Source organism: Mustela nigripes, chromosome 17 (assembly GCF_022355385.1).
Source record: "Mustela nigripes isolate SB6536 chromosome 17, MUSNIG.SB6536, whole genome shotgun sequence".
Lineage (NCBI taxonomy): Eukaryota > Metazoa > Chordata > Mammalia > Carnivora > Mustelidae > Mustela > Mustela nigripes.
In genome coordinates this window covers 25637345-25653143 of record NC_081573.1, presented here as the reverse complement: position 1 = coordinate 25653143, position 15799 = coordinate 25637345, and the positions used below count along the sequence as shown (strand labels likewise).

The 15799-nt window shown below is 41.7% G+C and overlaps 1 protein-coding gene across 3 annotated transcripts in view; it reads left to right on the top strand.

Annotated features, from left to right (window-relative positions):
- Nucleotides 1–983: 983 nt before the first annotated feature.
- Nucleotides 984–15799, top strand: part of ABCC11 (ATP binding cassette subfamily C member 11) — a 56857-nt gene continuing 42041 nt past the window's right edge. For all 3 annotated transcript variants that reach the window (XM_059381175.1, XM_059381173.1, XM_059381174.1), the window contains exons 1-8: nucleotides 984–1098; nucleotides 2477–2613; nucleotides 5204–5362; nucleotides 9261–9408; nucleotides 9999–10232; nucleotides 13958–14131; nucleotides 14977–15124; nucleotides 15312–15460. In XM_059381175.1, the coding sequence (XP_059237158.1) occupies nucleotides 1000–1098; nucleotides 2477–2613; nucleotides 5204–5362; nucleotides 9261–9408; nucleotides 9999–10232; nucleotides 13958–14131; nucleotides 14977–15124; nucleotides 15312–15460 (1248 nt within the window). In that variant the 5' untranslated portion in view covers nucleotides 984–999. The remainder of the gene's footprint in view (nucleotides 1099–2476; nucleotides 2614–5203; nucleotides 5363–9260; nucleotides 9409–9998; nucleotides 10233–13957; nucleotides 14132–14976; nucleotides 15125–15311; nucleotides 15461–15799) is intronic.

Genomic DNA, 15799 nt, shown 5'->3' with positions numbered 1-15799 from the left:
CAAGATGGTGACAGCAAGGACTTAAGCCTGGACCTTTCTGAATACGAGGCTCTTGGAAGCACCGGTCATACCCCAGATGTATACTCTCTTATATCCGTCATACCCCTGTTGTATACTCTCTTATTCCATTCCTTCAGAAATATTAAATTAGAGGCGCCTGGATGGCTCAGTCAATGAAAGCCTCTGTGTTCAGCTCAGGTCATGATCCCAGGGTCCTGGGATCGAGCCCCACATCGGGCTCTTTGCTCAGCAGGGGTCCTGCCTGCCTCTCTGCCTGCTTGTGATCTCTGTCTGTTAAATAAATTAATAAAATATTAAAAAAAAAGAAATATTAAGTTACCATCCTCTCTCCCAACCCAAGCATATAGATGTTCTGGGAGTGTGTCACATGTTCAGAAAGGCAAAAGTGAAAAGCATTTTAGTATATTTTTAAAATACCTTTGGTTATTTAAGTTTCCTAAATTCTATCTAGCTCTACTCTCTGAGTCTGTGAAAACTAAGAGCTAGAGTCAATAGTAAAATTGCATTTCCTTCATGTATTTATCCATCCTTTTATAATTTATTTATTGAGTACCTGCTATCCTCATAGCACTGTCCCAGACTCCAAGGATTCAATAGTGAGCAAAACTGACATGTCCCTGTCCTTGTGAGGCTCTTGATTTAGAGCAGGAAATGAGCTCTAAACAAATTATGATTCCCACAAATATATAATTACAAACTGGGATAAGAGAAGAAGCATGGTTTTATGAGCGGGCCTGGCCCAGTGTTATAGGGTTGACATTGGGTGGTTAGAGAAGTTTTCCCCAAGTCATCTTGAGCTGAGGCTTGAGTAGATGTTTAAAAAGAGGGAGGCAAGCTCTCCTGCATGACCGTGGCCCACTCCTTGCAGGGAATATCCCCCTCTCCTGACTCCTAAAGGTTGAATCTAAGCTACTCTTACCTGCTGCCTTTTCAGATTCTCTGATTCTGGGAAACAAAGGATTGGCAAGACAGCTGAAAATGACCAAGAGGAGGATATACTGGGTCCCCAGATCTTCAGGTGGCCTCGGGAATCTTGGCATGGACATGAGCAGTGACGTGGTTTCAGGGCTTAGCTATGTAAGTAGGTCTCCTTTGAATTAAAATACCAGAAAACTGAATTGACAGGATATTCTCAATGGTCACAAATTAGATCAGAAAATTTTAGCCAGTATTATTCAAGCTTGGTTTCTTGTAATGGATCTCGGGCTTCTGCAATTAAATGAATCCTAATCTTTGGTCATGACAACACTTCATGGTTGGTCTATGTATCTATGTATCATCTATTACCTATTTATCTATGTATTTACTTATAATAGCACCTTAGGCACCTGTAGACCCATCATCAACTCACCAGCTTGAACCTTGACAATCACATCCACCTACTGGATCTCATTCCACTTCACTCCCCGACTTCCCCAACTGAAGTAGCTACTCCCCTGAATCCTTTCTCATCAATCCCTTACTATGCTTTTAAGATAGTATTATATATTCTATGTGAAGTTTTAAAGATAATACTTCAAAAAAATTTTAGTTGTTTCCTACTTTATCAAAAGGGTCCCATGTAATGTTTGGGGGTTACTTTTTTACTTATTGATTTCTTTTTTGTAGGTTTACCCTCAGAGGGTGACTTGGTCTCACATTCTGTGGGTGACTAACAATAGCTCCCTTTAGTCTTGTCGGAAGTGTGTATCACAGATTAAAAATCTGGGGAGGGAGGATGGCCTGCCCAGAGTCACCCTAGGGATGTAGGCAGAGCTAAGGCTGGGACCCAGTTGTCTCGACTCATGGCCCACTGCTTATTCCCTACCCAGAAACCTTTCTTTTATTTATTTTTTAATTGAGATACAATTGACATAAAACATATTAGTTTTAGATATATGACATAATGATTCAATACTTGTATACAGTGTGAAAGAGTTACGACAACATAACATCCATCGCCTCATACAGTTATAAATTTTATAAATTTTTGTCTTGTGATGGGATATTTTAAGATCTGCTTTTAAAAGCTTTCAGACCTACAGTGCAGTGTTATTAACTATAGTCACCACGCTATACGTTATAGTCCCATGACATTTATTTTTAAATTTTTAAATTTTTAACTTAATTTATTATTATTATTATTATTATTATTATTATTATTATTAAGTTCAGTCCCTGTGACATTTATTTTGTATCTGGAAGTTTTTGACCCCCTTTGCCCATTTCACCCAAACCCCCCCCCCACCTCTGGCAACCACCAATCCGTTCTCTGAACACTTTGTTATTGTTGTGTTTAGGTTCTACATACACGGGAGATCATACAATGTTTGTCTTTCTCTGACTCTAGCAGCCTTTCTTTAGGAAACTGAATGTGGGAAGATCCATTGCCCTTGGGTGGCTGGTCTGGCACTTCAGAATAGTATTTACGAGATTGGTTGGGAAACTGATATTCTTTTGGTTTTTCTTTCCCAAGAATACGTATACTCTAGATGATGGCTCCTGGAGCCAGCAGGTGAGGAAGCCTGAGGCACCGGAAGTGGCAACAGTTCTCCCCTGGGGCAAGTATGATGCTGCCTGGAAAACCATGATTCCTTTCCGTCCCAAGCCAAAGTGAGTTCTGAGGGGGAGGTAAGGGCAGTACCCATTAGGGCAATGTTCTTCAGACCTTAACTCCTAGGCTCTTTCCCAAAGGTGTCTCCACATAGTCATGTCACGCACCACAGCCACATACCTCCAGAGCAGACTGTGGCACATCAGGGAGGCAGAGTCAACTCATTCACTCACTCATTCGTTCATTCATTCATTCATTCATTCATCCAACAAGGATTCATTGAGCACATATATATGCCAGGCATTGTGCTAGACCTTGGGCAAGGATCCATCACGGAGCACACATTGGGGAGAAAGATAATAAGCAAGTAAACTAATAAACACGGTTATATGCTGCTTGAAGATGGTATTAGGAAGAAGTGTGAGGGTGCTGAGGGACAATAGAACAGCGACAAGTTGGTAGGTTCTTGGTGGTTAAGCTGTTCCCTGGAGGATAAACAAGATATTACTAGGCCGGAGTAAAGAAAGAGCGATCTGGGCAGAGGGAACAGCATGTGCAAAGACTTGACGTTGAGGTGGAAAGAACACAACATGACGTGTCTAGAAACCGAGGAGGCCAGTGTCACTGGAGTTTTGTGTGATAAGGGATGTAGCATGAGATGAGCTTGCAGAAGGATGCAAATTCCCACAGGGCACATTAAGTATGTTGGTCTCCATTCTAAGCGAAATGGGGAGCTGTTGAAAGGACCCAAATGCCTTGTAGTGTTACCCTTAAACTTAAGAGTTAAAGAAATTCAATGTATCCTTGTCCAGTAAACCACAGTGGAAAGTAACCTCCCCCCAATGTCTCTCTGACTCACACAACCTTTCTCTCAGGGGCCTGCACAGAATTCATTTATTCATCATGTATGGACAGGACCTCCGCATTCCTCTAGGGCGTTTCTTCAGCGTCTTGTCACCAGGACTCTGTTTTGTATCCACAATCCCCTCTTCTTTCTCACAAGTTTGTTAAGATTTTACCTAGCAACAGAACAGCTGTTGTTTTCCTATTTTAAAAAAACTTGAGCTCCCATCAAAAACTTGAGCTCCCCTACTAGCTACATTGTTTTCCTATTTTAAAAAAACTTGAACTCCCCTCAAAAACTTGAGCTCCCCTACTAGCTACATTGTTGGAACAGGATTGCTCTCATCTCCACTGAGAACAAAGAACCTGGGTACTTCATGGAACTGGGCGGTCTCATCTAGAGAGCTAGAGGAATGCTCTGCTCCTATATCAGCTCACAGTCTCTGGTCCCTTTTCTGCAATCACACATGGCCCCACATAGCGGGTGATACCTGATACTGATCCCCATCCTCCCTTTAGCCCCTTCTCTCTCCAGCTTCTGGGCAGAAGACACAACTGTGGGCCCGGTGGGATGTGAGGAGGGGAAGGGCCACCGAGTGGAGAAGACCCCATAGTCCAAGACGAAACAAAAACATCCCATGCATTTGGCATTTTTGTTTTCTCGTCTTTCTCCCCAAGTCTTCTTTTTAATGGAATTTTCTTCAGATCAAAATACACAGCATTAGAGGCAACTTTGAAAAAAGAGTAGAAGTTATACACAACGCCAACATCCTCATCCAGTTATTATTTCTATACTTGTGAATCATTTCTAGGGATATGACCTTATCATTCTTACTTATTACTTTTTATTCCGCTGTTGTTGTTTTTATGAAAATTACATAAGCAAAGTATAGAAAACGTGAAACAGTGAGAATCTCTTTTCCTGTACTTTTACCAATTCTAATCCCTTTGTCAAAGTCAACCACTCATAGTAGTTTGATATAAATGTATTTATATGTACATATATAAATGCATACATACAAAACCATAAATGCACACATACATATAATACATAAATACATAAATATATGTACATATATAAATATATTAATATGTATAAATATGTAAATGTGCATATGTGATTGTTAATAGTGGTTGACTTTATATATAGTTTCTTTTGCCTTCTCTCATTTCTTCCCGTTTTTATATAAATAAAAATATACTGAATTTCTCGACCTGCAAGTGGCCTTTTTTTCCTTGCTTACTATGCTTAGAGCTTTTTCCAAATTCTAGATACAGATCAACTCTATTTTTGGACACTTTTGCATTGTTTTCCATAGACCTTACTTCTTTCTTTTTAAGTCATTCCTGTATTGATGGGTGTTTTTGTGGTTTCTGTTTTTTAATTATCATGCATAACAGAGTAATGAAAAAAAAATACTGTTTTGTATATCCAGATGACCACACTGTGGTTTTTACATAGTATATAGTTGATCCCTGCAAAATCTTGCTCTTGCCTTAATTTTCTATCTTTAGAGCCTATATCATACGGAGAACTACAGGGGTGCCTGGGTGATTCGGTGGGTTAAGTGTCTGCCTTCTGCTCAGGTCATGATCCCAAGGTCTTGGGATTGAATCCCAAGCCCCGAGCCTTACGTCAAGCTCCACACTCAGTAGGGAGTCTGCTTCTACCTCTTCCTTTGCCCATCCCCCTGCTCATGCTCCTTCTCTCTCTCTCATGTGCTCCTCTCTTTCTCTTTCAAATAAATAAATAAAATCTTAAAAAATAAATAAAAACAACTACATGACCTATGACTTCTCTGCTAGGTTTCCTGCCCCACAACCCCTGGATGATGCTGGCCTGTTCTCCTACCTTACGGTATCATGGCTGACCCCACTCATGATCCTAGGTTTACAGAAAAGCTTGGATGAGAACACCATACCCCAGCTGTCGGTACATGATGCCTCAGACAAAAATGCTAAAAGGTAAAATTATATTGGGCAAGCCACTGGATTGGTTAAAGACCACGTCTTATGGGGTTGGTGACCAGAGATGCTGAAGAGTAACAGGTAGGGCCCATCTTTAGATAACCAAAGAATACGCATGCTTCCTTGGTAACAAGAGGCCTCATTGTAGTTCTTGGACCCCCTGAAATGGTATACGTATTTTATACATATGGACTAGAGACTTTTTTCTGGAGCAAGGATTCATATCTTTTATCAGATTTGCCTAAAGGTCCCGGACCCCCAAGAGAGTTAGAAATAACCCCTTATTGTTCCTTTTGCTTTTTCTTCTGGATCAGGCAGTTACCTGTGTGACTCATCATTAAATTTGGGGTTAAGGGACTAGTCTCCTAATCCCTAAGTCATCACTAACTGGTTGTGTGATTGAGTTTTCTGTACCACGTACCTCACAAGGTAATAGGAGGATTAAGTGGGGGGAGGGGAATGAATAAGTGATTTTTAAATGTTTTGTATTCATGTTCCTACCACTAGCTACTTCATGAGAGACGCCCCAGGTAGAGAATGGCATTTTCCAAAGAGTTCCAGAAAATGGTCGTCCCCTAAGAACTTCCCTAAAAAGCGCATTCCTTGGTCAAGGGAGTTTGTGAAACGTGGCACACTATTGCCAGATCTCAGAGAGTAGTTTACCAAGTAAATTAGTGTACTGAGGGTACTGAGAAAACAAAGCTGGTTCAACTTTGACCTGTTGCTTCTCAGAATTGTTCAGTAAAAGAGAAAAATTAGTTTTCAGGGAACACCTGCCTCTTACATCGTGCCAGATACTGGTCAGAATTTCATTGCTTACCAGCTCTGATGTCGGGCAAGTCACTTCCCCTAACAGAGACTTTTCGTCCTTGTGCATAAAATAAGGGAGCATAAAATTGACCTCTTGGTCTTTCATAGGATTGTTGGAAGAGTCAAAAGAGATGAGGAATTCAGTTTAAACCACCTGGAAACATACCCAGTGCATCTTAGGCAACCGATTAGATGTTTGGTTGCTCTTTAACCATTATGAACACAAGGTTCCTCAACTTGTGTCTATTCGCTTCTAGTGCACTGATTCTGCTGTTTTTATTCTGTAACTCACCATGTCTGTCTACCAATACTTTATCATCATGTCACTTTGGGGTGTTTATTTGAAAAACCAGTGACCCATGCATTCACACCTTTAGAGGGGCTTCTTTGTCTGCGTTCCTCACTGAACAAGCAGAGTTCTGGGGTGCGGCTTGCCTAGCCCTTCTGAAGAACTGCTTTGACTGCCTTGAGCATTTGCTGACAAGCTGCCAGCCGTCACCATCACCACCATGGTGGTCAGCCCAGTGGCGGAATCACCATTATTACCGCCATCATCTTCAGTATCACTTTCATAATTCTCCATAGTTTTCATCGTTCTATAGTGGCAGAGCATCACCTCCTTTGACTGTCACAAGTAAGCAGGGCAGATGTTACTTTCCCCACTTTATACATGAATGATCTGAGGACTAAGAGAAGTAAAATGATGTTCTTAGAGTCACATAGCTAATGAAGGGAGGAGGTGAGGTTCTGAATCTGGTAATCATGGCCAGAAATTGATACGGTTGCTAGGAAAGCTGAGGGCAGGCTATGGCACACTTGGATTTGTTTAGTCAAACTCTTTTAGTTTGTTTTACTTTCCTTTAATTTGTTTAGTCAAGACTTTTTTACTCTAGTGCTTTCTGTCTCTGTGGATTGGGTTACATATGGAGGTAGGGCTGGAACAAGGAGGGGTGGCCCCACAGATTGGCCTGAGTAAAATTGTTCACAAGCAATAAAGTCCTCTAACACATATGGGTGACATGGGGACATTTTTGCTTTATTGATCTAGGGCCCAAACACCCCTTTCCCCACAAGTTGTCTAGCCCACGCTAATGGACATGGGATGGAACTGTTGTTTTAGAACTCAGGAAGGAAGAAGCAGCCTGTAGGGTCTGACGGCAGGTGAAGGAATGTATGACAGGAACATTCTCACGGTGTTCCTTTCTGCCTTTAGGCTGGGTATGAGTGTCCATGGCTGCAAGGCTGAGGAGTAGAAAGGGCTAGAACTGCCTGCCTTGAGAGACTTGGTGGCAGAAGATAAGAACCGGAAGCTGATAGAGCCGCTTGAGAACTGCATAAGCAGGGCTGCCCTCAAGCCCTGAGAGCAAAGGGTGGCCCACCATGCTCCTCCTCTGTGAGGAGTAGAAGCTTTAGGGAGACCTGGAGTCCCTTGGCATAGTCCTTGATGTTCCCATCAAGGGCAGTGGTAATTGCTTTTCAGAGAGTAGTACCAAACAGGGTGGAGCAGGAGGCAGGAAGTAAAAGGGCGGAGGCCAGCATAGTGACTGCAGCTGACAGACTGGATCATGGATGGAGGAGGGAAGCATCCAGGGCCAGATGAAGACTCTGGAAGCCAGAAGCACTACAGTGATTATTTTCCAGCTCCCTGCTCCGGCATCAAACACAATATAAAATAAAAAAAGAAGGATAAGCGAGTCAACGAGAGTCTTAATTTCTGTTAAGGTAACTTCTTGGATGTTTTTTTGGAAATATTGTTTTTCATTCTTTTTCCTCAAAAAAATGTTTTTGGTGTTCCCGTTTCACTGATAATATCAACAGCCTAGGCTTCATTAACTCAGATTGCCAAAATAAGGGCACACTTTTAATTAGGTGATCCAACATTGGGGCATCCTTTGAAATAAATGGAGGCACTTTTTGGAGGTCAGAGTTCTGTGTTTTATAAATTTTAGTTTGTATAAAACAAAAGAGAGACACTATTTAAAGTCCTAGGTCATTTCCTCAATTAACTGTTTTTCAGGGTAACAAAATTGTTGATGAGGGAAAGTTATCTTTTTAATTTTTTTAAAGTAGTTTTTTAAAAAAATAGCCCCAGTACAGGGCTTGAACTCATGGCCCTGGGGTCAAGACCTGAGCTGAGGTTAAAAGTTGGATGCTTAACTGATTGAGCCACCCAGGTGCCCCCGAAGGTTTTTGTTTTTTTTTTTTTAATAGAAAAATTCAAATTATTAAATACAGAAGAAATGTTAGAATTAGAAATCCCATTTTGCCAGCCCTAATAGAAGTGGCAATGGTCATCAATGATGGGGAATGAATGGCAGTGAATGAGTCAAGCTGATACTCCTTAACCCACTGACACCCTGAACATTGCTAATAATAGGACACCAGACACTGTGTCTTCCGCTATTATGCAAAAGAAGTACACTACATCACCTATTATGTATTTTTGTCAGCTGACCTGAATTCTGAATTTCACTACACCCCTGGATCTAGCTAGAAGTTTAATAGAAAATACAGGGCACAGAAGGATATGGCTATGTTAGACAATAGGATAGAGATGCAATCAGTCAAATCCAGAATGTGAGAAGTTCTTGGAATAAGTGACCCAGTTTCTTCAACAAACAAATGGCATAAAATACAGAGAAGGGGAAGCTGTTACAGGTTAAAATGGCATACAAGAAGCCTATTAGATTTGTCGTTTAAACGCAATGTGTGGACCTCATTTGGATCTTGATTTGGGTGAACTAACTATAAAAACGTGTTTTTGACATATTAGAGAAATTCAAACACAGACTGGATATTAAATGTCATCACGGAGTTTTTATTAAATATGCAATTAATACTTTATGTTAATATATGTCAATTGTTATTAATAGCTAGTGAATTAATTAATTGAGGTTATTAATTAATTAATTAATTGAAGTTATTAAATATTAGTGAATAACTATTGTAAGTCACTGTAGTTTTTTTTAAAAGGCCTTATCTGGAAGAGATACATACTGAAGCATTTGTAGATGAAATATGTCTGGGATTTACTTGAATTCTCTGTGCAAAGAGATTTCACTGGTTGAATTCTCCTCTTTTGAAGGCTTTGCCTCCTTTGGGAAGAAGAAGTCTCGAGACATGGGATTGAGAAAGCTTCAGTGCTTCGAGTGATGATGAAATTTCAAAGAACAAGGGCTCTTTTCAGTGTATTTCTGGGCTGCCTCTTCTCTGCCTCGGGTGTGGTAGGGCCAGTAAGTGGCTGGCTTTGTGAGGTTTGTGGGGCTCCAAGCTTTAGAGATTGGCATGTTCAAGTCCATGCGTGGAGTTGGGACTTGTTTTTCTCTAAGCTGCCACTCAGAAAATGAAGACATTTTGGAGGTAGTAGACCTAGCAGCCGTTAGGAGTATGAGTTTTGCAGCGATTGCTTGGGTTCAGACCTTGGCCACTGAATTGCTGAATGACTTTGGGCAATGTGTTTGCCTTAGCTTCTTTAAGGAACCCCATGACACACCTAGTGGTAGACCTCATAAAAACATTCATGTATAAAATGAAGAGCATGACATTACCTGCCTCTCAGCATGAATTTAAATGAGATGAATATATAAAACACCTAGAACATATCCTGACTAGGTACAAGCTGGCTGTTTTGAGAAGTGACTGAGAAACTCTGGGAATGCAGGTGGCAGGGAATAGTGGTCTCTTCCATGTACTATGGTTGGCCTGCAGAGGGTAGGGCACTTTGACCATGCAACCTAGACTGCATGCAGTGGGACAAGTACAAGTCTCTCCAGAAGAAAACTGGAGTACTGACTGAGTAATCCAAACTCTTGCTTCCTTCTAGATGCTGATTATACCAAAGATCCTGGAATATTCTGAAGCACCATCAGGAAATATTGCCTATGGAGTGGGACTCTGCCTTGCCCTCTTTTTCACGGAATGTCTGAAGTCTCTGAGTCTGTGCTCATGCTGGGTCTTAAACCAGCGCACAGGCATCAGGTTTCGCTCTGCTGTTTCCTCCTTTGCTTTTGAGAAGCTAATGCAATTTAAGTCTCTAACACACATCACCACTGGAGAGGTAAGTGCCTGGGACTATATTGGAGGCCATACTTGCCTAGCTTTTCTCCAGACATCCGTGCCCTGGGGGCTGAAGGAGGGAGGAAAGGGAGTTAGGAGAGTTAGAAATAATTCCTACGATGAGTGTGGATAATCATCAACAGTTGCCTCTGAGGACATAATAACAGGTCAGCAGTAACCAAGGGAGATGCCACTTGCATTCAGAGGCTTTGGACAAGATTCATTCATTCATTCACCACATAGTTACTGAGGCCTACCTTGGACCAGACCCTGTGCTGGGCCCTAGGGATATAGCAGTGAACGGAAAGACACAAACCGTAGAAGTGCCTCAGAAAGTGCATCCCCTCAGCCAGCCTGGGGAGGAGGGTATGGATGGATGAGCAAACAGGATAGCTCAGGGAAACCAAGGGAATAGCAATTGTAAATCACCTCTCTGAGTGTTAATTTTTATCTGCAAAGGAGGAGTACTTAGAGCTGCCTGGTTAATTGTTATTGGTATCAGTTCCCTTCTCTTGCCCCTCCTATGATGTAACACAAACGTACTAATGTTGACAGAGATTGGAAAAAGATGCTCCGACTTATGACGCAGGGGTGTGGGAGTATTAGAATTTTATATATTTAATTTCATATTCCCTATTTTTCTCTTGCTTACCAGTTGCCTTGAGGAGCATAGATTACTTTACAATTAAAACAGGCATTTGAGTTTTTGGAAAACGCAGCACTGCTTTGATTCCATATCCTCAAGCCAGAGCCTTTGTGGTCTGTCATCAGCAACTGTCCAACTCCCCTCTTCCCGTCTCCCCTCTTCCAACACTAGGTTGGCTTCTTCCTTTCAACCAGGCTAGGCTAACCTTCAGTCCTCAAATGCACCAGGCATACCACCTCCTGGCAATGTTGCTCATATCACCCCCAACCGCTGTCCTTTTATAATACCATTCATCTTTCATGGATGACCTCTCCTTCATGACAATATTGCTAAACCCAACCATCCACTCCCAGTCCCCATCAAGCACCAATCCGGCTGCCCCACTAAGATGAGCCCCCTTCAAAGACACAAACCCTTTCAGATTCACCACTGTATCCCTCCAAATGCCAACATTTGAATTACACAGGGCAGATGTCCAAAAAAAAATCTGCCAGATTACCCACTGCCATTGAGTGGATGCTTTCTCTGAACTCGATTCGTAGCCAACATAAGGTATTTGTTATCATGGTTACCATTAATCTTCGTAATTTTATTAGTCCTGTAACCTAAGGCAACTTGTTCAGTCTCTCTGAAGCTGCAGAATAATATCAGCCTTAAAGGATTGTTATTAATGAGTTAGTACATATAATGCATATAGAAAGGGGACAGAGGTTCAGAAGTGTTAAATTGCATTGCTGACTTCTCTCAGGCCTTGAGCAGGGGGGCTCCCTGTCTTCCTGCATTTGACAGATGTTGAGATCTGTGGCAGCCATTCGCCCTGTTTACCTTAGGAGAGTCATCATAGCAATTATTAACTTCCATGAAGCCAAACATCATCCCCAAGGTTTTACCTTGTTAGCTCAGTCAGTCCTCTGACAACCCTTTTATGCGGTGGTCTCTATTATTGTTCCCATGGTCACAGAGGTAGAAACTGAGGAAGGAAGGAGTAGGAACCGTATATACAATGTCATGTGATTGGTAAGCAGCAGAGCCTGGCTGCACTTACCTGCCTTGCCAAGGAGACTTTCCACACTGAGGTCTCTCCTGGTTCCTTTTCTCTGTGCCTCTGTCCTGAGCACCTGCTGTGTGCAAGGTCGATTTCCCCCAAATATGCTCATGAACGTAAGACAAGATGGTCCACCTGGAAGTGGGGATGGAAGGAGCTGGTCACATGAGGAGTCCTAGGGGACTGCTTCCATAAATTTTATTTTAAAATTAATTTCTAAAACACCTTCATATGTTCTCCTTGCAAACAAAATAAAGTGGACTAGAAGACTCCCTAGACCCCATCACTTCCCTAATGCCTGGAGGTGACCACCATTATCAATACGGCTTGTGTCCTTCTATGCTTTTTAAAGTGTGTTTAGGTACACATGCAAGTTACCCATGGAAAATGTATTGTATCTTGTGCCTGTGTTTTTACATAAATGATACTACATTTTACAGTGTTCTGCCATTTTGTTTTACTAATAGAAAATGTATGATATAATTTTTGGGGTGAGTTTTTACATCAAGGATGCTACATTGTTTGGGCTCTTTTGAAGATTTTCTTTCCTCCTCATTATGTCTTAGCCTTCCATCTTAACACATGCAGATCTTTCTTATTCCTTTTCAAGGATGCTTACTTATAATTGTAGCATTTCCTTCCTCCCCATTTTTATTGAGATATAATTGGTGTATAATGTATTAGTCCTGGGTTTTATACAAGGTAATGATTTAATGGGTTGCAAAACAATCACTACCATAAATTTAGTTACCATTCATCACCTTACATAGTTATAATTTTTTGACTGCAATGAGAACTTTTAAGATCTGCTGTCTTAGCAACTTATATACCATACAATAGTAGCTATGGTCACCATAATTATTTATCTTACAAATGTTTTTACCTTTTGACCACCTTTATCCATTTCCCCACCCACCCACCTTAGAGCATTTTCATGGCTAAATTGAGTGTTTTATGTGCATTATCTCATCAGTTGTCACATCAGTGGTATGGAGTAGGTGGTATTATTATTATTCCCATTTTACTGATAAGGCAACTGAGGCACAAAGAGACTGAGTATGTGTCTTTGGTCCTATAGCTACTACATGACAGGTCTGGGACATGATCTCTGACAGGTTGTTCCAGGATTCAATATTACCTAATACTCTTGGAGTGGATGCTTTAATCTTTCCCCACCAGTGGACACTCAGAATGTTTCCAGGGTTTTGCTGCTAATAAGCACAGCTGTAGTAAATGTCTTTGTCTTCCTCTTGCATGTGTGGATGTTTCTCAACAGAGAAACGAAATAGCCAAGTCTTGGGGTTTGTGCAATTATTAACTTTTAAAGATACTGTCCAGTTCCATTCCAAAGTGGCTGTACCAAGCTAGCTCCCTTATACACTTCAAATTTTTGTGAAGGTTCAGCTTGGGGTGCATCCTAGGAATTGGAAGGAGATTGGTTTAAAGTGAAAAGGAAAACCACTTCTAAAGGCATTCAGATTGGTCATTCTAAAAGACATTCATGATCTGGGTCCTTAAATATTTCTTGATTTGCAACGTCAGCTTTTATGTAACATGGAACCGGGCAGTGAGGGAGCAGAAAAGTGAACTGAAGAGTCCATAGCAAAATAGAAAAGGGAGGATAAAAAGACTTAGTTCCTGCCTAAATAAATCCAGCCATTATTATTAGGAGAAATAGAATGAATAGAATAGAATAAAAAAGAAGACTAGAAGTAACTCTCTGGGGAATCTGGATATGAGAAGAAGTAGCAATAATATAGTAAAATACAACTTTTACTGAGCACAGTCTATGTGCAGATACCTTATTGACATCCTCACCATAGAAAGTGGGTATAATTATTCCAGCGAAGAAGCTGAGGCTCAGAGTGGCATAGGAATGGGCCCAGGGTCACACAGAGAGTAGAGGAGAGCTGTGAACTGGGTGTTTTTGTCTCTACCACCATGCCTCCCAGCCTTTCCTGTCCCCTGCCCATGTAGGCCCTTCTAGGTACCCGAAGAGGTGAAACCTGTGCCCACAGGCTTTGCTGTCTTACAGGCTATCAGCTTCTTTGCCAGCGATGTAAACTGCCTCTTCGAAGGGGTGTACTATGGCCCCCTGATCTGGCTCATCTCTTCATTGCTGATCGCCTGCACTGTCACCTCCTACCTCACCCTTGGACCCACTGTGCTCTCCGCCACTCTGTTCTATCTCCTGATTTTACCAGTGGAGGTAATTTTTTTTGTTTGTTTGTTTTGTTTTTGGTCTTCCATGTGATGTTGGATGTTCCTCAGAACTCCCTGGGCTCTGGAATCTGGGGTACTTCTGAATGGAAGTATTGATCCCTGTTGACTGTTCATGCCATTGTGGTTAAGTTTCAGCTTCCATTTCTGCCTAAATGTTCGCTGGCCACAGTATTGCCCAAAGAAATAAGAGGTGATTATGATATGTGAAAGTCCATCTCAATAGATTTCTGTGAGGGATTACCTGCCTCACACACTAGATGTCCTCTATGTATGGTTTTTATTCCTTCTTTTCTACCCAGAATGTGGTGAACGTAATAGCCCAGATAGCATTTAACGTTCGGCTGAGCACAGTAAAAAGGGAGAAGGCCAGCAAATTTGCTGACAAAGATTCAGGTGAAATAAACCTGGGCAAAACAGGAAGTGACTCGTGGGTTATGTGTGCTCTGAATTATTGAAATCAAGTGTTTTTCTCCCTCCGCACAGGTATTCTGATCAGGTGATCGTAACTATTGGCGGGTTAGGGTTCCCAAGGGCAGAGGAGTCATATTTCTGTTTAGTTAGCCACAACCTGGCTTGGGACACAGGAGAAAAACACCCCCAGGATATGTGAGACAGGTGCTTTAAGGCACGATGGAGTGGTTTCCGTTGGAAAGCCTTCAGCAGGACCCTAGAATTTAGAGTCACAGGGGCTTCCAACTGGGCAGGATTAAATCCAGGTGGTCAACCCATATCTGCGTTTTACCTTTGGACATACTCCCAGTTGTCATAGTTACGCCTGGGTGAACCCTCCTGCCCTTGTCAAAAGAAGCACTTGCTGCATCCTGACCACAGGTGTTCCTGATTCAAAAGATTATTAAGATACACAATCACATCTCTGAGATCAGCGACCAGCGTATCCGTGTGACCAGTGAAGTTCTCACCTGCATTAAGCTGATTAAAATGTATGCATGGGAGAAACCATTTGAAAAAATAATTAAAGGTACAGAAAATCTCATTTTCTTGCTCAGAGCCTTGGGATGCCATGGTGGGTCAAGCCTCTCCCTTTTTGGGGAGTTCTTTCATGCTCTGGAAGTTCGGTGCTCTTTGGAGGATGGTCTTAGGGTTAATTTCAGTGCCTTTGTCTTTTTTTTTTTTTTTTTTTTGTACCTTTGCTTTTCATCTCTCAGCCCTCAGAAGGCAGGAAAAGAAACTGCTGGAGAAGTCTGGGATCATCCAGAGCCTGACCACGGCCTGCTTGTTTATAGCCCCTACAGTGGCCACAACATTGACGTTCCTTATCCACACATGTTTACAACGGAAACTCACAATCTCAGCGGTAAGTGCTTGGGGTGCTTCGTTTCCCCCCATATTGATAAGGAGTTTTTCTTTTATATCTTTCCCTAGACTATGTTCCTTCAAAGATCTAAAGGTTTTGCATGTGGACAGCAGATGCTGATTTTGATTTTCCAGACTTTTAGGATGCTCGAACTTTCTTCCGTCTTAAACTGTCTGAAAAACTGATATCCCTTGCATAGCAACCATGGGAGGGAGGGATGACAAAGTCACCCCAGAGGAGTTGAAATGAGTAGTTAAAACCCTGATGATTCTGACACATGCCTGGGGGTTGAGAATATTAAATTAAGGAGTTTCTTTGAACCCAAAATAGGGCTCTGAA